General features: G+C 40.6%; 1 protein-coding gene across 1 annotated transcript; it reads right to left on the bottom strand.

The window, feature by feature from the left end:
• Positions 1–902: 902 nt before the first annotated feature.
• On the bottom strand, positions 903–23,223 carry OLFM4 (olfactomedin 4). The gene is made up of 6 exons (XM_026852150.1): positions 23,143–23,223; positions 20,863–20,940; positions 16,916–17,068; positions 10,707–10,919; positions 9,622–9,775; positions 903–1,887 (listed from the first exon to the last, which is right to left on the bottom strand). The coding sequence occupies exons 1-6, from the start codon at positions 23,221–23,223 to the stop codon at positions 1,094–1,096; spliced, it is 1,473 nt and encodes a 490-aa protein (XP_026707951.1). The 3' UTR covers positions 903–1,093.
• Between the last annotated feature and the right edge of the window lie 518 nt (positions 23,224–23,741).

The following is a 23,741-nucleotide window of genomic DNA, read 5'->3' as shown; positions in this document are numbered from 1 at the left end:
AGGCTCTTAGGAATCTAATTACAGAATGGCAAAAATGTTGAATAGAGGCACATTAAGTAACACAGCTGTCATTCTACAGCAATGCATGATATACACCTAAGAGCCAGTCGTGGCCAATAAAGTCAATGAGAGGATTTGCATCAGCTTAACAAGAGCATAAAGGAAAGAAAAACAGTGTCTATTGCACTGTACTGCCAGGAAAATGGAGCCATGGTGATGACGAAACATGGCTAGATTGAAGTAAGACCATTTGTAAGGCCCGGTTTAGGCACATGGAATTGCAAGAGGCAGCAGAATGGAACAGAGGGAAAGCTGGTGAAAAGTTTTGCTGCCAGTTTTGCCCCCCACAGACACTCCAAGAAGCCAGCCTTATGCTCTGGCAGCTTGGGAGAGGGCTGAGCTGCAAGGACCCAGCTACAGGTGGGGTCCCAGGGGTGGCTGTCCCACTGCAACAGTGATGACAAGGGCAGTGACCTCTGTCCCTGCCCCAGTGCCTTCTCTTCCCTCCCTGTGTTAGGACTTCAAACAGCAAAGTGCATTACTACCCTCTCCCCTGAAGCCTTGAGCCAGATATTACTGCTTCCACCTAACAAATGGGTTGCTGCCTTCTGACCAAGTCTACTTCCTATACTATTATAATCCTTCAATTAATTTCTCTGAGGCCTCAATTCACTCTGATGAGGATCAGTGGAAATTCATTCTCAGTTTTTGGGTGCCTTGCCTGTGTTACACTGACAAATATACATCAGTGGGTAATTAGCTTCTTGGTAGATAGGCTGTGCCCATAAATTTCTGTGAACAAAATGCACTAAATCTATGCAGCAAATCTACCCGTAGAGGCAGGACAATTGTAAAGCACCAGTAAATACCAATCAAAACTAAAGAACCCAGTACTGCCAAACACTTCTACCAGCAATACTACTAACCAGAGGGGTCAATTATTTTAAAGACTATAAGTAATGTATATAACAATCACAGCTATAGTACACTAGACTAGATGAACTTTAAACTGGCAATAACATTATTTAAAGGTGAATCAGATCTCTCATTTTAGTTGCTACCAGTTTTATTGGATGGTTATGTCACTGAGACATTAAGGCTGAAAGGTCACATCATATGTTAGAAGGTAACCATCATTGTAAACATACAGTCTCTGATCTGTGGGGCTATAATCAATACTCTGGATTGTATCTAACTTTTTATCCATAATGACACTAATACGACCTTCTTGGCCAGTACTTGTGTCATACATGTAGAAGATTTCCTCTTGCCTAGTGCTCATTGGCCTTGTGGCATACAGAACACCACATACCATGAAAGCATTGGAAACAGATGGCTTGTACTGTCTTGTCTGCCAAGTATTTAGCACATCAAGTGTGGTGTCATTGAGTCTGCTAATCACAATGTTGCCCATGCTATTTTCTGTTGAATATATTACCCATAACCCACTTTCATCCACAGCAAAATCTATGGCTTGCCATGATACACCTGCATAAGAGAAACGGTTACCAGTAACAGCATCTGCAAGTTCCTTCCTCAAAACCGCTTTGTTTGTTTTTAAATCATGCTTCACCATATTTCTTGAACTATAAGCATGATAGTACAAATAATTATTATAAAGGGCAGCACCACTTCCTTCCCCATATGTTATTCTACTTTCATACATGGGTTTAAACAGCAGCAAATCATCAAAGGATCTATAAATTCTGTAGTATTCCAAGTATCTCCCATCTGTGTTCAATGGTGCAACCCAATAGACTTCCTGCTCTGGGTTAGAAGGAGAGTAATCTCTACCCCAAGAACCATATTTGTAGGAAAATCCTTTCCAGTTCAGCTTTACAATGTAAGGCTGGCTAACATTCTGCAGTCCACGGTGAATGCAGCTACCTGCAATTAAAAAGAAAAAAAACAGGTTTTCCAATTGTCATCATTAGGAGAGAGGTTTTGAATCCTGTAGCCTCTAGAGTGTGATTACTAGGGATTAGCCTTGTGGCAAAGCACAGACATAAATGCATAGCTTCATGTGTAAAAGGCTCATTTTGGGCCAAGGTCAGCAACTGGATGGCACTGTGTTCCAAGTTGACTCAGAAAGTTAATAAAAAAAAAAAAGTAGAGTGCATGTTATTACAAGTATTGGGGGTAGGGGGTGATGAGAAAAGAAAAGGAAATCCATCCTCAGTCAGTATTAATTAGCAGAAAATAAGTGCTTACTGTGCTGTTCCAGACAAGGGAGACATTTCTGTTTCTACCTATTTGATGCACGCCAGCCTGATGCACTAGGAAATCCCTTGGAAAATACAATTTCAGAAGCATTTTAGGTTATTTTCTACATCAGTGGAACTGAGAGCATGGAAGATGGGGAAAAAAGAAAGAGGAACATCTGATTTCTGTGTATTTCACTGTGGAGGGGAAGGAAGAAGCAGCAGCAGCAGCAGCAGTAATTCCAGAGTCACATTTCAGATTAGCATTCTGCTGTCAGAAACATAGCTTTACAACAGTGCGTCACAGCCGCATGGTGCCTTCCACCTCAGGCCCTCAAAGAAATCTGCAGACAATAACAATCACAGCCTACAAAACGTAGACAGATATTACTCCGAGTTTTCATGTGAGGCAACTCCGAAGAGAATATGACTTCAAACTGAAACAGAACAGCTCTGTTTTCCACATATCAACTATGAAGCCATTTTCAGGATCATGGAAAAATGGATTTAGATATAAGAAATACTTTCCTTTTACTCATAGTGAATGGCAGTGACATTCCTGTTTCCTGATAAATTCTCAATATTGTAAGTCACAAGTGGCAAAAATCCTCCACTCAGAAATGTCCATGGTCCTCTGATGAGTCCAAAGCTGCTGCTGGCAAAAACCAGCATGCTTTTTCCTGAGTGTTAGCATTAGCTTTTTGTGTTACTGACACAAAAGTGCCCCAGATTGTAAAGACATGTTCACCTGAGGTAACAGAGAAAGGGATTTCAAGTGACCAGCAGCAGCTCACAAGTTTAGGGGTACTCCAGTGTTTTCCAATTCAGTGAGGTGCTCTAGCCACTAGACAGCCCTCCTTATTAAAGACAGAGTTTAATATGAATAGACTCAAATCTCACATGTCAATTAATGGATAAAGTGATGGCCACAACTGTTTGATGTTAATGATACCTCCCTCAGCACAGGAACTCTGTGCACCAACCGCTATGGTGTCAATGATTAACGTCAAACTTATTTTTGAGGTTTTAATACTTTGCATGGGTACCATGTCACAATTGCTTACAGCCCATATGAAAAGAATAGTTCATAAACTCAGTCATATGAAGGGATGTCTAGGATATAAATAACCTATATCTTAGCACAAAGAAGAAATAGAAATAACAGAGAGAGAATTTACTTTTTGCTCTCAAAGCTGGCCATCCCTAAGCAAGGCCAGACAATACTTACAGAGCTGAACTGAAAAATCCTAAAGCCACTGACAGAAAGAGTATAGGAGGTATCTTGTTCTCAAAGACATCCTAGTCTATCCCACAGATAGAGGGAAATGTGGAGATAGACCAGTCTGAAGTAGTCTACTTGGAAAAAGGATATATGGTGAAAAATTGACTATCACAAATGCAAAGAAATGTTTTTTTTCTGATCTGTTTTGCCCAGGGGGAACATGCTCTGCCTCTGAGACAAGGAAACCTGTGACCTGAATGTTAGAAAAGTCCAAGCAAGAGGATACCATTTGCACCAGTGTGTAAAGTCTATTTTGGCAGTGAAGCTTTCCATGTCTCCTCCTTTCTAAAATGTAGTATTGCTCTCCTACCATTACATAACACCCTCATCCCTCACAGTTTTGTGCTGTCTTGCACTAGAGACTTGGGGGACATGTGATTCACCTGCAGCCTCGTCTAAGCATTTATGATGAAGGTGAGGAGAAACTTTATGTTAAAAACAAATCACTATATTGAGTTAAATCTCTGTGTCCCCTGGGCCACACTGGCAACTTTGTTGAGCAGCTCTGCATCCCTGACTGCCCAGGTTGTGGCAGAGATGGTGAAACGAGTTGTGAACAACCCTGTCTCCTCCCCTAGTCCCTTTTGCTTCCTGGGATTCTTGCCACTGAAACGTGGGATGACCCTGGCTGAACGCTGCTTCCCTCCGTGCCACCAAGAATCTATGCGAATCAGCGTTCTTAGCTCGGAGCAGATGAGCATTTAAGCATGCACTTAAGTGCTTTACAAAGAACGAGGCCCTGGAGCAGAAACCTCATTTCCAAATATAGCACACAAGGAAAGCACTGCTATATGGCTAGCCAGGCTGTATCTCAGGAAATGGCACGTAGCATGGCTAGTAACATGGCCTCAGCACTTGGCACAGATACCAGCGTTTGGAGGTGTTTATACCTCAGCTCATGCAAAGGAAGAAAGCTAAGGCAGACAGTGCAAACCGGCTTGCCGCTTGCCAACTCCATAAATCAATTTGAGCTGTTTTTTTCTTATATCTCTATTATGTATTGTTACCTCCAGTATGAGGGCTTCTTTCAAGCTGGTGACATACTGAATATATTACTGTGCTTAAATCACAATAAACTTATCTCAGAATTAAATGGTTATTAAATGCTCTAAAACTCTTGATTTGTTTAGAAAAATACAGTACCAAAGCTTGCAGGTAGTGAAGCACTGCTAAGCTCATCTATATGCGACCTCAAATAATTTTTCATGTCATTAAGCAGAACACAATTCCAGATTTATTTTAATAATTCATACATTGTTTCATAAATAAAAAACAAACGTGTGTTCAGCAGAGAGACCTTTTTTTACAAAAGAAATAATAAATTATTATTTCTTCCCTTAAAGAGATCTCTCTGCTGAACACTTGTTTGGTTTTTATTTATGAAACAATGAATTATTAAAATAAAGTTAGAAGCGTGTTCCGTTTTAATGACACCAAAAATTGTCTGAGGTTTCTATGGAGTATGTGCTTGATTTTGATTTCCTTGAAAACTCTCCCAGAATTATTTTTTTTTTTTTTAACCAAAAAACTCTGGTAGTCAGGGGGTGATCTGTCTTCTGCACAGGTTCAGAAGAATTCATTGTTGTTTATTTAATCTAAACTTGCCTCCCTGTCTGCATCTTGTGGGAAAAAAAATGCACAGAGGAAACAAAGTGTCATGTAATTTTGTAAATATTAGAAGGTACTTGAAATAAATCTATATGCATTATTCAAACTTTCAAGTTTTTAACTTCTTTCTCCATTGTTTTGTGCCACTGATAAGTGACGTCCTGGTATTTTTGCCTTCCCTTGTTTCACGCTTATGTAGCAAATAGGCAAGAGGAGGACTAACATAGGTACATACACACATAGGTACATACACACATAGGTACATATACTCCTTCCCCTACATAACGAAACAATATCTCAGCTCAGTTGTTTACTAATCCTGGTTCATCAGAAAAGGAGCTGGCACTTAGTTGTCAGGACTGGAGGGAGCCTGACTTGCTTGGCTAACGGGTTGCAGAACTAAGCATGAGTCGCATCCCGTGGGGTGTCGCTTCACCCACTTCAGTCTGAAGCACTTGCAGAGCACATCAGCCTCTCAGTCCAACAATACAGGTGCCAAAAAAACTCCAGCAGCCATCCACCACAAAGCAGCTGCATCTAACCACAGAAGAGAAGGGATCACATTTCACCCACACAGCCAAAGATCATGAGACAAGGTGGGACCCACATTTAAAGGAACTCTCATGAGGGGCACAGACACCAGGAGCAGGCTGGTGCTACACTCTCACACATGCTCCCAACCACCAGATGTGCACCCTCCTCTCCCATCAGATGAACCACTGCATCCAGATGTGTGAGCTGATACCAGCCTTACGATGGCTTGAGACACAGGAGACAAGGCTGCTCAGGGAAAGGCTCATCTTGGCTCCTACTGTCTCACTGACAGGAAGACCCACACAGACACCTCAGTCTTCACCAGCATCACAGGGTGCAGACACAGGTACACAGCTCCAACAAAGAGTAGTTATGTTGTCAGCATCTAACAGAGGGTGAGGTGGAGGTCTGGAGTTCATCTGACCTACCTTCAGGCAACTAAAAATTCACGTGCCTCAGCTAAGCTCCCTCCATTGCCAGTGGAGAAATGCACATGTCTCCAGTGGCAGTTCAGGGCCAGCTCTTCTCAGGTGCCTGTAGGCATGTCTCTCTCTTTGTCTATGGATGTATTCATTTCAAAACACAAGCCAAAATACAGAAAAAACACATCCCAGGTACATAGGAGATATAAGGTAAAAGTGAAATCACTATGAGTCCCATAGAATTTCCTGACTTTCAGCATTAGGTTACACCAGGTCTTCCTCCTGCTGAGACCTATTCACCAGTAACTTGAAATCCTTAATTTCTAAATGTATAAAATCCAGAAAAAAACAGCTTTGGTTTTCTTTTCCTTTCTTTCTTTTTTTGCCTTTGAGACTTTCATGCGACTCACTTCCTACTGCCTCTCTCAGATCATTTCAGTGAGATGTGACAAAGAATCTGCTGCAGAGTCCTCAGAGAACCATCCTAGGGTCTTTTCTCTCTATACCTGCCCTGATGCAGCCAGATGAGAAAAGTGCAAGAGAAAAACAAATGGATAAATATTTCTTCCCACTAGAGTGGCTGACGGAAGAGATGTCAGGAACTGCTGCAGACTGGAAAGCCAGTGATGCTGATGAGGATGGTTAACTATATATTTACTGAGCCCCATCTCAGACACTTGGACACCCATGTCTCCAGTTGGAAGGTAACGAATATGGAGACCAGCCATTTCTTTCTGCTATGTTGTTTGAGAACAGGCCTGCTGAGAAATACAGCAGCAAGAGCCTTGGGGGCCAGTCAGAGGGGCTGAGTACTACAGCACTGAGAAGCAAGAAGCTTTAATTAAACTTGCCTTTAGACTCATGGTCTTAGACAGCTTGGGGATTAGCCAAACTCTCCCTAGTTCATGTTGGCTACCCAAAATATGCAGGAGAGAGGATGAAGGGGGAAAAGAAAATGCAGTCTGAAAACAGGACAAAGAGTCAGTTTAATATAAACATTATAAATATAATATGAACTAAAAGCAGGCCAAGGCCAAATGGTTTGGCAGGAATTCAAGGCATTCAAGCTTGCTGAGAAAACATATGGAAATGGTGTTCAAATGCATAAATGAGTGCTAGAGAGCTTCAGAAGCCTAGGTGTAAGCATCCATGCAAAGCCTCCAAAATGACCAGCTAGAAAATGCAGCTCTCTCACATGCTGCATCTCCTCAAGCAGTAACATCTTCCTCCTACTACTTGTTTTCAGATATAATCTGCAGGACATGTAATTGCTCTACAAAGTTCTCTGCCCAGAGAATATTTGCTCCCCACCAGGCACACAAAGTCAGGATATGCCACTACACCAGTCCTGTGTGGATTAGCAGGGATCTGAGCCTACATAACACCTGTGTTATCTGCATAGCTGGCATCTCCCAACAGGCAGGAAACTGGCCAGCCCTCCGCAGTTGCTCTGCCATTCCTCTGTGCCAGCCTCAGGGACCACCCTCACCCTAAAGGTGGCCATGACACTACACCCACACACCATCCTCCAGCCCCCTGCATTCCTATTGCTGTGGGCAGGAGATAAACTCACAGGTAACACCAGAGGATGTCCTCAGATGATGTCTGGGGTGGTAATTCTCTGGAGAACAATAGAGCTATTGTTGTTCATACCACCTGAGGTTTTGGCCTTCTTCTAGGTTATTTTCTGCTCTGTGATTCCCACACAATGCAGTGACATGCAAAGGTGCCTTGAGCTAGCTGGCATAAGGCCACACTAAAGCAATACCATTTTAGTCCCAGATAAACTATATCCACTACCTCATTGTGTCCTAAGAAAGCAATATTAAATAATTTATTATGGTCACAGTACTATGCAGTTTTGTTTACCTGTCCCAGAGCTATCACCCTGCTCTAGGCATGACTTGCCTGTCCCTGCATGGAGCTGCACTGTGAAGCATAGACCTCCCTTTCCCACTCTGTGAAAGCTCCTACACCCCACAGACGCTCACACCAACCACCCAGGCATAAAAGCAGCCCCTTCCTCCATCACTCATGGAAGGACACAGTATTCTTGTTCCAGAGCTCAGTACTTTCTTACTGAAACAAAGGCTTGCTGTAGGCTTGAAGAGAAAGAGGCTGTTTCTTTCCACACACCATCACCCTCAATAAATCAATGAGATGCCCTTCAAATACTTCTAAAATATTGCTGCTTTTTTTTTTTTTTTCATTGAAACATTTTAAGCCCTTCCTTAAGGAGCAGAGAAGCACCTTGAGATTTTGTAATGCAGGTTTTCGTTTCAGCTTTCCCTCCTGCTTGATCCCCAGACAAGGTGTTACTCGCACATCCTGTCAGAGAAGCACAGCAGCTGCCCACACCACCATGAAGCCCTAAGGGATCACAACAGAAAAGGCTGCTGACCCTAAGGGAAGCTTGTATTTCTGCCTCTCACCTTTCCAAGGAGACATTTGAACTAGATGACACCAAGGTGATAAGAGAAAAATGCTGGTAGGTGCAAATCTGTGCTTCTTGCATGCAGGACACCACTTCTTTTTTATTGGCTCCTCTAACCAATTGCTAACCAGCTTATGTGAAAAAGTAGGATCCTTCCCCTGGGTGTTGCATACAACAGAGCACTTTCTCTCTTACAGTACTCTGTCAAAAGGAACCCCCTGTGTATGAAACACTCAGGGGATCAACACAGTTTAATAAATCCTCCTGTCTGTTCGCAAGTGGAATGCTTGACCTGACTTACCTAAAATAGTGTTTCCTAAACAGCTTGCTCCAGTGCAGCATATCTGACTCTCAAAATTCCTCAGACTATGATTCACTCACAATGTGATTTTTCAAACTGAACACAATATCAAGACAACAATTATTCCATTTGTAAACTATTTACTACATGCCCCGTGGCTGTTGATAGTTTTATCTGAACTGCACTCTAGGAACCACTGATCTAAGCCCCAAAAGGCAACCCTTCCTAGTTGAGAAAATTATAAAAATCCTAGTTCCACTGAAATCAGTAATAAAGCTCCCACTTATTTTGCTGAGATGGGAATTTTCCCCCAAGGTTCTTGACCTTCTGATTTAGAAGAACCTTTTGCCTGTGAAGCAAAAGTAATCTTCATGCAAAGCTACCTTCTGGAGCTTGCATACCAACAGCTTTAGTATATCAACTGTTGCTCATGCATTTCCCAAGCAATGTTAGAGCAAAATTGCCATGACACAGGCCACTTTCCCAGGAACTATTAAAAATCAAGCTGGTCAGAAAAAAAGCATAGTTTCCCACAATAAAAGGTAATTGTTTTGAAAAAGAGAAGAGGGGCAGAGACTCACTTTTCATACGGCAGGTGAGAGGAAGATTACAACTTTCTCCAGTTGAAAACAGCTACTGTGTCTAGAAGAGATTGTTTCCTGCCCTCATTTTCCTTTTGAACCCATTGATGAAACATTAGGAGCTGACTGCTCAATTTTTTAAGAGCTAAGTAGTGTTATTACAATTGTATTGAATATTAACAAAGGGAAATCTCTTAATCTACTATTCTACCCACGTATTAGGCTGTTTCTTATCTGATATACAACAGAAATGCTTACCTGGTGGGAAAAAAGGGGGTACTGTAGTTTTGTTTCTGTCCTCTTCACATTCTTTCAATCTATTCTGCAGAGACACAATTTGTCGGCGAATTGCAAGGATATTGGTTTTGTCCAGTGATTCTAGTTCATTTACCAGTATAGTCAGATTTGTGATCTAAAGAAAAAAAAAATAGAGCAAGTTTAAATTTCTGTCGACTTTATTTTACAGATATTTGCAGGCAGTGTTTATTGTACCACAGAAGGTGATACAGAACAGGCTTTAAGAAATATCCCTGAGAATAGGCCTTATCCTGCTAGCTTGAATTTAACACTTCCAGCAGAGGTATGTGACCACAAGGAAATGCTTTAACGCTCAGTTGTATAGCGTAATACAAAAATATAGTATTATTTTATATGTAGTATAAAACTATCCAGTAAATCTTGGGCAAGTACTAGCTATTATACATAAAAGGTACTTATTCCAGCCTTACAAAAGTATCTGGAAATTTTATTTGCAAAAATAAATAATGTTCTCAATCACCTACTTGATGATGTAGGGGACAATGGAGAAAATGATCTTTCACTTTCCATCTGAAGTAATTATTCTCTCTGAGTGATTAACTACAATTTTGAAAATGTGATTTATAGTCTGCTGGGAAGGTGCTAGTCTTTCCCACTTCTTGATTTCATATTGATTGGGCCACTGCCCTAGCAAACAGAAGCTAATTTTTTAATTATCTAAGTTAAAGCACAGAGGCTTTCAAGTATGGGGGTCTATAAATTAATATTTATTGTAATAATTTAATCAAATTTAATGTGCTTAACACTATGCAAGACTGCTAACTTTCACGCAGATGTTTGGCAAAAATAATAAAGTGGTCTCCATTTGTTTTGGGGTTTCTTTGCTTTTTTGTACTCTATACCAAGGAAAAAGATGTTAATACATTTAAGGTCAAGCTTTCCTTTAATGTATGCTGATGAAATGCAAAAATAATTCCACTGGCTGCAGTAGAGACAGGCTACATTTCCTCAGCCTAAACACTAAAGAGATAATAGTCTATCTGTATATTTGAACTCTCTGTGGCTAATTAAGACTCTGGCAATACCTCTGAATATATTTGTTCAACGATGACATTGCTTCCAACAAGGCTGGATTTCAGCTGTGTGACCAGTCTCTCTAGGTCACTGATTTCCACTTTCAGTAACTGGAAGTCCAGTTCTGTGTAAGATACACTGCTCTTCTCCATATGCTCCACTCTGACGGTTAGATTAAGGATTTGCTGCTGATACAGTTCAATCATTTTTGAGTACTCTCTAACCTTAAAGAAAGGAAAAAAAGTACATATTCAAGTCCAGGTTAGCAAATAAGAGAAGACCATGTGACATCTTTATTACATTTCTGAGTACCCCATGCATAAGTTCCAAATACGTGATATATATATTCACATACATAAAAAATGCAAAATTCAACACTCATTTATTGTTGGCAGTTCCACAAACTCCCCTCAGGAATGCCTGGGGATAACTGACGGCAGAATTTTACTCACAGTCTTCCATTTTTTTTTAATTTTTTGCCAGTATTGTCTCTGTGAGCTAATTTTATCCTCGGTATGCCAAGAACTCACATTGGCGAAAATTTTACTGGAAATGTGCAGTGTATTATCTCACAAAAGCAACCCAAGGAGGCTGAAAAATGCAATAAAGGATTCCCAAGTTTTTCAACTTCATTTCCTATTAACTCTGAATCCAAATAGTATTTTACCCTGTGCATACATTTGAATTGTGTCAAAAGTAGGCAGAACTGGTTTGGGGTTTGTCTTTGGGCAGGGGGAAAATGCTTGAACACAGTGTTAAAAATCAAATCTGGTTTAAATGAAAGTGTAAAATATACTGCAGGCTTCAGCTAAAGTAATTTACATAGCAGCCTTTTCAGCCTTTGAACCATTAAACAGTTGTCCAGATAAATATATTTTCACACATGTATCTGCTGAGGTAAAGGTCACAGCGCAAGCATTGTGATGCAGACTGTTAAGAATATTATATAGATTTGGGACATTTCTTGGAAAATGTTAGTTCTTTCAAATTTAACACTTTGGGAAAGATAGATAATTCCTCTCCCATATGCTTCATAAAAGCCATATCTCTTTTCCCTTAAATCAATATAATTATATCACAAAAGATAAGTAGGAATAAATATAATTAGTTTGTTGTACCAGTAACTCCATATTTATACTCTCAGATGGTATTTGTATTACAAGCCCCTCTATCTCCAGTACTATGATTTGCATAACTATTACTTCTTTGACTGATTTTTAGCCCACATACTCTCAACCATTCTTGCATTATCTTAATGTGAAATGAAACTCGGTATTCTTCCCTATTGTCTCTGTGTGAAGACCAGAGAACCCCTGTTTTCCTGTTCTGGCAGCAGCCCCTGAGACAGGGACCCCAAAAATCACACTTATCAAACAATTCCTTTCAATTTTGATTGAATCCCTTCTGTACCAAAGAGGAGGTATGGGAGCTCATGGCATGGAAATTCATAAAGAGAGAAAGGATCCTTTAAGACCATAACATACTCAGTGATATGACTTAAGGAGAACCATAAGAAAGACCCTCTTTTCAGAAGAATAATGTCCACAGTGGCACAACTACACTATAAATCTGAAAGAACCCACTACCAGACCTCTGCATACACCTGCATAATGTACACCACAACCAGGCTGCTCAATCCCATGCATTTAAATCAGAGTTTGAAACAGATCTTCTGTTATAAATGTGTGCAGCCGGAATTTGAACTGCTCTGATATAAACTGGCAAGTTTCCATAAGCTACGGCAGAAGCACCCTGACTCATAACACTGGATGCCTAGACCTCCCAGGTCAAGCTAGGGTAACATCAAGCTAAGCTATTCATTACGATTAAGAATCAAAAAATAATAGCATATAAAGACTTAGACCTAGTTCCTAGTAACTGGCTGGCAACAGAGACAGCTGGTATCCCTTGTCCTAGCTGTTACCATCATCTGTTCAGGAGGGAATAGTAGGAAGAACTGGACAAAGTTCTTGGAAAAGGCAGATGTAGTTGGACCTCACACTTTCACTGATCACCAAAATCAGTTTGGAGTTGGAAAGATGTCCTCAGAAAAATTCTTCTGAAAAAAATCTTCAAAGTTTAATGTTTAAACTGTATGTCTAGAGTTTGCACAAAAAAAAAAAAAGGAAAAAAAAAAAAAAAGATTACAGCCTGAGACATGTAAAGCAAACCCATGTCTGAACAAAATTGTGTTGCTGTGTGAAGCTATATATATTATAGAGGTATTTGGAAATCTATCTAGGTATTAATAACCTTTCTTATAGTAATACTGATAGTAATAATAATAATAATAGAAGTAGAAACAGACCAAATCTTCTACAACCCACTGAAATAAACAGACTGCTGGAATTACTAATGGCTATTCATTAGTGAGAAACCTGTGAATGTGGAGTTTTCTCCAAAGGTCCTGAGAGACTGGACAAAATGCTAAGGGCTGGAACAAGGCATACACAGTTATTTCAGCCCTGATTGAAGAGTGCTGCAGGACATAGGCCTGAAGTTCTTCTCCCACATCAGAGGGTTTTCACCCAGTCAACAATCTAGGTCATTTAAGGACATGTCAACACCATCCAGTGGAGTACAACTGAGAAATATCTATACAAGCTGAGCCTGAACTAGTCCCAGCACTCTGCAGTGCTCTCTGTACAGCCACTGGACAAATATAATTTTTTTTCAGCAGTGCTGCTCTAACAAGTCTATACTGCTTCTGCAGACAAATCCAGCACATATGTCAAGCATTACAATGCCCTGTGTGGACATTCTCGCCTGCTCAGATCTAGCTTAGGCATTTCTGTAGTTTAGAAATATCAGCTGAAAAAGAAACATGATGTTGCTCTGTTGCTTGGCAGATAGATTTAAGCATCCTGTAATCCCTGCTCTTCTACTCCATCTACCTGCTAGGGACTGGCTTTTGTCTCTCGACAGGCTGGCACAGAAATTCTGTGCACATCCCATATTTAGGGATACAAACCAATAACTAATATTGATTGCTGTCACATTTGTTGGAAAACCTAAAGTACGGTATGATAAGTGCATAGCACCTGTATTAGCCCTTTATAGGAAGAGAATGGAACCATGTGAGGCACATGTAGGAGACAAATTCCTCAGTTTCAGTTTTTCCTCCTTTCCAAGCATTGTCACCCTCATGGAATGAAAAGGGCAGGAAAAATCTGCAATGCTCATTTACTCTGTCGTTTACTTGCAATTGGTATTTATCAAAACCGGTTTTGCAGCATGCAAACAGACACTTCTCCAGCACGTATTTGGAGAGTACAGAAGGGGGGAACAAACGTCTAAGATGAAGATGTAAAAGAAAAAAAGTGGGAGGACTGAGGGAAGATAAGAAAGAAGTGACAAAACCACAGCTCTATAAAGTCATTCAGCCCAGGACACTGTCTTCAGGCAGGACTGACCTCTGCAGATCCATAAGGAGCAAGGTTGGCAAGCAGCCTGCAAGCTAACACCGAGAAGAATTCCACTGTAGGTTAACCTATTTTGAAAACAGCTGTTCCTGGCAGAGGGCAGGCATGCTTTTTTTCTCCTGCTTTTGTTACATGAGGATGCTGTGGCCGATGTGAGCCAAGTTCTGAAAGGCACTTTCTCTCCTTGGGACCACGTGCTGATCCATTTCTGTTACGGAGGTGTCCTCTCCCCTTTCCTATTGAGAGGAGCAGCCAATTCCCGCTCTGCTTTGAAAGGTTAATTTTCTTCTGTAATCATAATTATGCTGGCAAAGGTTGATGTGACAGAGGAAAAATTAGTCTGGTATTTTCAGCCTACGGTTTGTACTCATTTGGCACATGAGAGCATCTCTTTATCTGTGAGCTTCCTTGCCTGCTGATTCTATAAAAGGACCCCCTTGCTTTTTGAATTAGCCTACAATCAGGCAAAAGGTTAACGATTCAATCAGGCTGTTTATCTGGGACTTCTAGCACATGGAAAGCATCCTTAAGAGGGTCCAATCTTGCAGCTCTCACCTAGGAAAAGCTCCCATGAGCTTCAAAGGGTGTTTTAGAAGAACAACTAAAGCATGGATTCTCAGAGTCAAAAAAGGAAGCACTCGGTAGAAATTCCCACCCCTGTGGTGAGACTAGGTTATGTTTGACTAGGAATTTTCTCAGGATCGTTTCTAATAATGATCAATAATGAGAGCTCGGCTTTCCTCCATTTCATTATTTCCTTCCTTCTATGAGTATTATCATGACTAAAGTAATATACAGGATTGTATAAGGAGGATTTTTTTCCACAACTGGAAAGTTAAAGAATTTTTAAGCATGGAGACTCACGCATTACAAGATCTCAGATTACTTATGTTCAGATATCAACAGGGCAATGCTCAACAGCTTTCCTCTTTCTACAGAAAAATAACATCATAACTGAGAAATATTACACACACAGAGTTACACCAAAATGCAATCTGTTCAGTTTCATTTCTGACCCAAAGTGTCTCCCTGCCTATATAACACCAAGGTATATGTCACACTTTATCTAACTAGATGCATTGTAACACTGCTTTGCTGATTGGTTTCGACAGGATGAAATTCAGTGAAGCCCGAGTTAGGTCAAGAAATTTCACTGTCTGCAGTGAGAATTGAAAGTCAAGGTCATTGTCTACACTGCGGTACACTGCTGGGCACCTAAGAATGACAACAGAGTTACACCAGTTGACACCAGCTGGCAACATAGACATTAAAGTCTGTGGTAGGGATTCAGCTTGCCCTGAATTTAAAGGTGAGTTTCAGACACCAATCTGGACATCTAATTTTAGGTATCTATAGTAATCTGTGTCTTTATATGAGCAAGATGTCTGAACTCAATGGAGATGTGAGGTTGTCCAAACAGAGAGGTCAAGAAGCACTTGAAATGCCCTGCAGATCTGCATGGCACTAGCAGATTAGTCACAGGTCCTAAAGGAAACACGCACCATTCTGAGGATAGTGCTGGTAAGAGACTGGTTACACCAGGGCAAGTGACTAGGAAAGGTGGTACACAAACCTTGAAGAGTCACACCAACTTTCTGGCTGGGAATCATGCCCCTGATTCTGTCCCAGTGCAATTAGCTTAAAATGCTGGCACTGACTACAGTGAGAATAGTATGGGGACCTGAAATCTCGGTGATTTTCATGGATCATTAACTCTGAGCTACGCCACCATGCTGCAATGGATCGGGTAACTCCTGTGCTTAGAGACAGTGGGACTTCTGTCAGCCTGCCCTTCATATCCCTGCTGACAACTGAATGTGTTTCATTGTTAGCTCCAGTTCTTTCAAAACAAATGATTTGAACTGAAAGATCTTACCACGGGATTCTCTGCCTGTTGTTGTGCTTTTTATGCACAACTTCTTATCTCTTCTTGATTATACCAGAGGAGGGTTATGAATATTTATGGTTAGAATTTATAATTTAATGCTGTGCCTTTTCTGCTGATTAATTCAAGGACACTTCATTTCTTATAATGCTTGGTTCCTGAAGAAAACACTTTCTGCTGGACACCAATCTGAATCCTGAATATTTATCCACTATCAAAAGTCAAAGACAGATTTCTGTCTTCACATGCAGCTTCACCCAGTCCGCTGCAGCATGTGTAGATTTGCCAAAGTTCCTCAAAAAATGGATCTGAATTCATGCAACAAGCAGCCAAAGTAGTGTAAGGTGTGTTTGTCTTCAACAGCAATGCATAATTCAGTAGTCTCACTGCCACAGCTTCAGATGTTGACAAGAAAGATATTTGATTTTTAAATTTTTTTTTTAATCTGTGAGAGCAGAAGAAGTGAAGGGGCAAATATTCACATACTTCTTCACTCTGGGCTGCAGTGACCTTTCTCCTCTTTCCCTTCATTTCCCTCTTACAATCTGGCTGGCTTGATAACAAATAATAACACATGAAAGAGCAGGAGGCTTCTCTTCCTATAGCTCTCCGTAGCAATCACAAACCAATAAAACTGAGCCAAAAGAGGAAAAACATAACCATTCTTCCAAAAATACCATATGCCTCTAGCTGCAAAGGCCTAGAAAAGAGACCTAAGGATATTCAAATGTATGACATGTTACAGTGCCAAAGATTTGAGATTTAATCACCCTTCTCCTTGTTCTTACAGAGCCCTCTTTCCCGCTGTTTGAAAGACATGTCACAGGAAAGTGCTGACTGCTGTACTTTTTCACAGGCAACCATTTTTCCATGAAGATACAAATGTTATATTTATGAGAAAAGGACACCTTACTTGAGAAAGCTCTATCTCAAATTTCTCTGAGAGCGTTGCGGCTATAATTTCCAATTGCTCAACCTTCTGCACTGGAAAGGTGGTATCAGGCAAGTACACAGAGCACTGACAAATTCCCTCGTCATCCACAGAGCCGGACACATTAGCAAAAAGCTGCAAAAACAAATCAGTAAGGAAAAAAGGGTTAATATTCATCTCTGGAAGCAGTAGGTAATGTCTGACAATAATATCAGCTGTGACAATCATGAGATCAACAACTCAATTACTAGACATCTTTCACCTTTTTCTTCCCAGGAATTCAAATATTTATGACAGCCCTATAAATCTTTCTGAAAATGGTTAAATATTGCTGTAAATATTTTACCATTGGAAAAACAGAGACATAGAATAGTTCTTACTTTCCCAAACTTGTGGACAATGTTCATAAGATAATGAAATAACTTTTCCAGCAGATAGAAAAACACACAACAGCAGGAAAATAATAACTTAGCAAATTCAGTCTTATAGTTGTTGTTCCATGAATCCGAATTGATCCAATCATCCCGTCATTTCCATCCATAGAGATTAAAACACCTAAATAGAACTAGTAACAGGGAAAGTTTTGAAAAGAAAAATGCTTCATTTGAAGTTTCTCAGGCAGCCTCAGCATACAGACATATGCATTTGATTATACAACACTGAAAGGTGACAAATTAAATATGCAGGCTCAGCCTAAGGTAGAGATACTTGTTTTGCTACAAAATATTGCACATAACGCCCACATATCACAGCCCGCTCATTCACTTTTGTGGATAGTTTGCAAAGCTATTGCCCATGCCATTAGAATCAATCAGCTTGTCCTGGCTGCCTGCATGCTCAAACCATCACCACTGGAGCAATGTGTATGGTGTATGGAAAGGTCAGGGCTGGCAATTCATGATCTTGCCATAATTTACGGCCAAAGGACATAAATTTCCTCTAAACATTGGGCTGAATGCAGAATGTGCTTGGAGCAGTTCTTTTTTGTTTGTACACAAAAATGTTTCCCAGTTCATAAACCTATCACAAATTTATTAATAAAGATATTTGATGTTACTTTAAAATATTCTGGCACACACTTCAATTCAGCTGCATATTTTAAAGCTACAGGCTTGCTCTTTAAATACACTTCTTTCCATAATCTCTCCTCCTGCACTGCAGAAATCTCAGTGTTATTCATGTGTTTTCTCTTTGTCTCTTGCTCCCTCTTAAAAATAAACAAGCAAACAACAAAACTATCTACTGAAAGCTGACATTTCAGCACTTCTTCCCTCACTTTTTCACAGTGATTTCAACTAACTTCCTCACCACCAAGCCAGTCCAGAACATGCATTGATGGTCAGTGGAAAAGCTGTCTTTATCTGTGAACCCAAAAACAAAACAGCAGAGAGCAACAAAGATTCCTCTTCATACTTCTGGCAACCTCTTTACCCCAGCCATAACAAACATCATGCACCTCATTTTGAAAAAGAAAAAAAAAAAAAAAGGCACGAGAAGACATTTTATCTGTGTCATTCAAGTGTGATGGGCCTTAAAATTTCACTCATAGCCAGACTGCTGAAGACACTTAATATGAAAGGAAGTAGAGAAGTATCTCACTGCATTCCAGAATGTTCCAGAACATAACTTCCATTGATTTCCCTGCCAGATAGGTTATCAAAGCACTTCTAAATATTCTACAGAGAACATACTGCAAACTACTTCTAAGTCTCCAAGTACTTTCGAAGATACAGCTATCAGCCCCTAAACTACTATGAAAAATAGGTTCCTAAGTCACTTAGATGATTCTGCACCTCTGAGTCCTCTGTGTATGGGCATGACTGGGCTACAAATTTCCACAACAGTAACAAAAGAAACATATGGGGGAAGCGGGGAAAAAAAAACCAAAATAAATAAATGTGGCTTGGTGAGTACATGGGACTTTCTATAAGACAGTTGCACACTGGCATGATAATTTTTGCGTAGAAGGTATTGCATTCTATCCCTTCTGTGTATAACACAAATATTATGTGTATATGTATACTAAAAGAGAGTATACTATACATAGTATACATAGTATGTACTATATGTGTATGTTTCCATATTTAGTATAGTGAAAACTATACATTGTATACTCTGCTATAAACTACAGTCCTGACTATATATAGCTATCAGTTTATCTAAGAAGTACCATTCTAACTCCATATGCTAAATAAACCATTTATAAACATTCAGATGATCTCCAAAAAAACACCAACTTGTGCGTTTAAACTCCCTGTGAAAAACAATCATTATATTTTAACATTTGTGTTAGAGGAGAGCCTTGAGTTGAAGGCAGAGCTTCACTGCAGTAAGTGAAGTTTATATCTAAGCCAAGAGACAGTTTTCCCAAAGGAGCAGACAGCGTAAGCCAAGAGAACTGCTTCCATTCTTCCATTGACATTACAAACATTGGGACCATGATGTTGATGAGACTGAGAAGTATTGTTTGTATTGAAGTATTGTAGTTAAAAGCCCCTTGGGTAAGTGCTTCATTCAAAATATAATACCAGCCAAATAACAACCATACAACAAAAAAGTCTTCCTTCGTCTTGTATAAAAGTGCACAAGATAGGCTGTTACTTCTGATGGAGTTGTATGTTTTTTAAAGTTTAATAATTTACACTGAATACTTAAAAGAGAGCAAACTGTCCTAGCCCACAGCAAGGACTTGACAGCAACATTTCACTCTGTAAAATTAAGCTGTTACATATACATATTTGAAGCTATGAGAAGTGTTCCTTTTCCACATCCCTTCAATTTATGAAAGAGAGTAGGAGCCAGCAGCTACCCAATTTTCTGAAAACCAGGAAATTTATTCAGCTGCCTAAATGTGGATTTAGGATTACATCTTCAAAACAGCCTAGCCATTTCAGTGCTTAATTTCCAGCTACACTGCAACCAAGTGGCATTCACAGCTCTGTACTAGCTACTCAACCTAAAACAAAGAATGGGATCCACAGAAACCACATGGCAGGGACAGAGGCCACAGCAGGAACAGAGGCCACCTCAGCTGGACAAAGAGATGGATGAAGTTTGGGTCCTGCTACTGAGACTGAGAGACCCCTGACACCATTTAACTTTCTAAACCCTCTACTGGAGCCAAGAGACTTAAATCTCTCTCAGAAGAGGTCCATTACACATCCTAGATGTCACACTGGGATAGCCTGGACAACAGGGACCTGCTACCAAGCTGTCTACCATCTCTGACCTGATCTGGAGCTGTGCTTTGCTCGATACTAGGCTGCAGAACCATTCAGTGCAAGTGTGTCCCATTGAATCTGCTCCAAAGCAAACATGTTATTAAGAAGTCACTGACAAAGAGAGGGAAGGAATTCAAACCCTGAAATCCACACACCATGTACTTAAGCACTGCGCCAGAAGGCATGGAAATCAGATTCAAGTCCCTCTATCATCAAATAGTTGAATAAAATTTGAACTAAGTGGAACAGGGATAATCGAGATTTTCTCACCCCCAGCAACCACAAGTGGACACTTCTCACAAAGAAGATAGTTTCAAAGCTCTGTTCTGGTTTACATGAAAAAACAGAGGTAAAAAGAAGTCTTTCCCTTCCTCCAGGGAGGTTATAACCATGAAACTGTTTGGTACATTACCACCAAACCCCCATGGCCCCAGCTGTTTCATGTCTGGCGTCCAGTCACAAGGGTAATGCTGGAGCTTTGGATGTGACTTAAGGCCAATGACATGGCACCAGCGCTGATGATTTGGGGGAATTTATTAGTCTAAAATACTGGATACACAACACCTCAGCGGTTTTCCTGGGCAGCCTAACTGACATACCTGTATCAGGTTTAAGTCTCTGAGTGACTATGTAGCATTTAAAAAATGGGACACAAGTTCCTAATTTTGCTCTTTTCTGGACTTCACTGAAGAACAGTAATGATTATACCTTTGGGGGAGTGTGCAGGTTGCCAGTCATCTTGCTAGGCTGAGTCAGATATGGAAGCGTTGTATTGAGATGAGGGATCTAAAAAGCAAAAGAAAGCCTTTTTCAGTGTGAATTCCTGCATATAGCATTGTCCCTTCCCCACCAGCTAGCCCCCATCCCGCAGCTCTAAAGCACTTTGATTTTATTATGGGAGCCGTGCTCAGCAACAGTGGAATTAATTGGCTTTTCTGATCTGCTGCTGAGATGACTAAGGTTTCCCTGGACACAGTGTCACTTCATAGACACCTCTTCCTGAAGAAAGGCTCTGTGTGACCCATGCAAGGCAGGGGACACAGCCTGCCTGGGAGATGTGATCTGAGGCTCTGACAGGCAGCCCTGGCAGATTGCATGGCTGTCTAAAATGACAGTACCATGCCCCCCTGTCCTAAATCTGGAGACTACTGTCCTCCCAGCAGGAATGTCCACTCCTTGATGCCCAGCTCATGCTCAGCCTCTCAGCACAGGACTCACTGCCCCTTTCATGCCAAGCTGTCATACTATGAGCTGTGATGGCTGCAGCATGTGTCCCACTGTGCTACTATCACAACAGAGGGGACAGCATCCCACCTTGGGGACGAAGCACTGCAGGAAGGCACCACACTACCATGGATATAGCCAGGTCTACCTTGGGAGTCTTTTATGTAGTAAGGCTATATACACCCCCTTTAACTTTGATCTGTGGCTGCACCTGCTTTCCTGCCACAGCAAGGAGAGTGGCTGCCAACCTGGCACGGAATTGTGTGTCCCTAAAGGTCTATTGCATGCCCACACAGTGTGAAGAGCACAGTGCATCACCATGGTCTGCACACTGTCACCCATAGCGAGGTCTCACCAAAATCTGTGGCAAACTGGGAACTCCAGCAAAACACCCTCAATGTCAAATGGTGTGACAGACAGAGCATAAAATGGGCTTCCCCCACAACAGGACACTCACCCCTGGGTCTTTCTGCATTTCCCAAATTCCAGCTAGACCCTCATTCCTGAGCCAGGGAATGGTGGGGAAATCCAAATGGCCAGCAAAGGGCAGAGCGTAAACAAGCTTTTGTGGGACGGTTTGTCAAATAAACCCATTTGAACAAGCATTTGTGTGCTCATATTACACTGAACATGGAGGTGGGGAGCAGCTAGTAGCAATTAACAGTGGTAGGGCAGAGAGCATCACAAAGTGTGTAAATTACATGAACTGGGGACTAGCTTAAAGCTAAGAAGACTGAGGAGAAATGTCTCCCATATTAAGCTTTCTACCCTGAGCTTATCAACATACATTTACACCTCCATCTTGACTTTTGCAACTTTCCATTCCTTGAGCAGATAAAAGCACCTTCCCAGGAGATGCTGACTTCACTGCCTCCATCCACAGCACTCCCAAACCTCAAAAAATATAACTAGAGGCACACAGAATTTTTCTGGCTGGTGACTAAACCAGACAAATCAGAAAGAGACATTGGGAGCTAAATTATTTTTTTTTTCCAAATTTTAACTAAAAAATACCAAAAGGCAGTCACTTTGAGTCAAACCAAAATGTTTCACTCATTTGGAAGAGCTTTTAAGCTATTTGCAAACTTTTAAAATAAAAAAAAAAAAAGTAATGATACTGATAATTTAAGCCCAGTTTTAAATATTTTTTTTTTTTAAAAAAAGAGGCAGTACAAAATCAAAACAGATCTTTCATTAAAGTAATTTTTTACTTTTTTTTTAAAAAAATTTGGATTTGTTGTCGGTTTTGGGAGGTTTTCTTCTGATTGATGGCTTTGATTTGAACTTCTCTCTTGCCCAACCATATAGAGTTTTAAGGCAAGAGGGAGAGCACCCTACCATTCTGGGTGGATCAGAATGATTTCCATGTTCCTTGGTCACAGAGTATGACAGCAATCATCCCCCACCTCCCAACTCCTTCCACATCAAAGATGTGGATCCTTTCCTTCTATAAGCCCTTGCTAATTAATTAGAAGCTACACAGAGCATTTATTATCCACTCAGATCCTCACTGGGAGTTGCACTCATCTAACCAAAGGCAGAATTTGACTCTGATTTTAAACCTGTGCCTCACTTTTACATTTATTACCCAGTCCCTATACATTAGTTGGGAGGAGGATGGAGGAATACTTTAAACTCTTCCCATGCAGAGATCTCAACATCTGCTTAATAATTTTCCAGTAATCTTAAAAGAATTTTCAGCAATCTAAATTATGTGAGAAGCAAGAAGGCACCAAAGCTCAGGTTATGAGACCCCCATCTTACCACTTCTGTTGCTGCCATTGTTCCAGCCAGAGTAATCATGCCTTTCATGAGGAGCAGCACAGCCACCTGTGTGTGCTTCATCTTCTCAGCCAGAAGATGTGATGGCAAAGGGACAAAAGAGGTCTCTTATAGTAGAGACTGGGGATTTCCCCAACCAAACCTGAAGGAACTTGCATGATATTTTTTGAAATTTTCAGATAAGTGATGTCATGAAGTCATATAATAATAGGTGCCAAATTACTAACGTGCAAAGAACATATGAGTTACCATCAGAAATTAACTACATCCAATTTCCTAACAGGAAAGCTTTCCCATATGGTGCAGTATCTAATCTTAATCTTGGTTATGCAGAACATCACGTGCTTATTTACTAGGACGGTAAATAGACATTTCCTCTTACTGTGACTCAATTGCAAAAGTTCTTTTAAGTTATGCAGACAATACAGGTCTGGGTGGTATTTATTGCTTCTTATAGGTACAGAGAAGAGCAGGTTGTGTTAGACATGCACACATGAAACATCCCCCCCTTTTTTCAAAGGCCAACGGACTTTTGGCAATAAGTGAAATGTGAAGGGGTCTCTAAAGCTTTTCAGTCCCCT

The sequence above is a fragment of the Athene cunicularia genome, assembly GCF_003259725.1.
Source record: "Athene cunicularia isolate RWA chromosome 1 unlocalized genomic scaffold, athCun1 chr1_part1, whole genome shotgun sequence".
Taxonomy (NCBI): Eukaryota; Metazoa; Chordata; class Aves; order Strigiformes; family Strigidae; genus Athene; species Athene cunicularia.
This window is presented reverse-complemented; position numbering and strand designations above follow the sequence as displayed.

What these genes read in the sequence shown, in the direction of transcription:
- OLFM4 (XM_026852150.1), bottom strand. Translation starts at nt 23,223, where the DNA reads ATGAAGCACACACAGGTGGCTGTGCTGCTCCTCATGAAAGGCATGATT. An exon ending in CAATGGCAGCAACAGAAGTG is followed by an intron (nt 20,941 to 23,142) that starts GTAAGATGGGGG and finishes TTTGCTTTTTAG; the next exon opens with ATCCCTCATCTCAATACAAC. An exon ending in ACCTGCACACTCCCCCAAAG is followed by an intron (nt 17,069 to 20,862) that starts GTATAATCATTA and finishes TTGTTTTTGCAG; the next exon opens with CTTTTTGCTAATGTGTCCGG.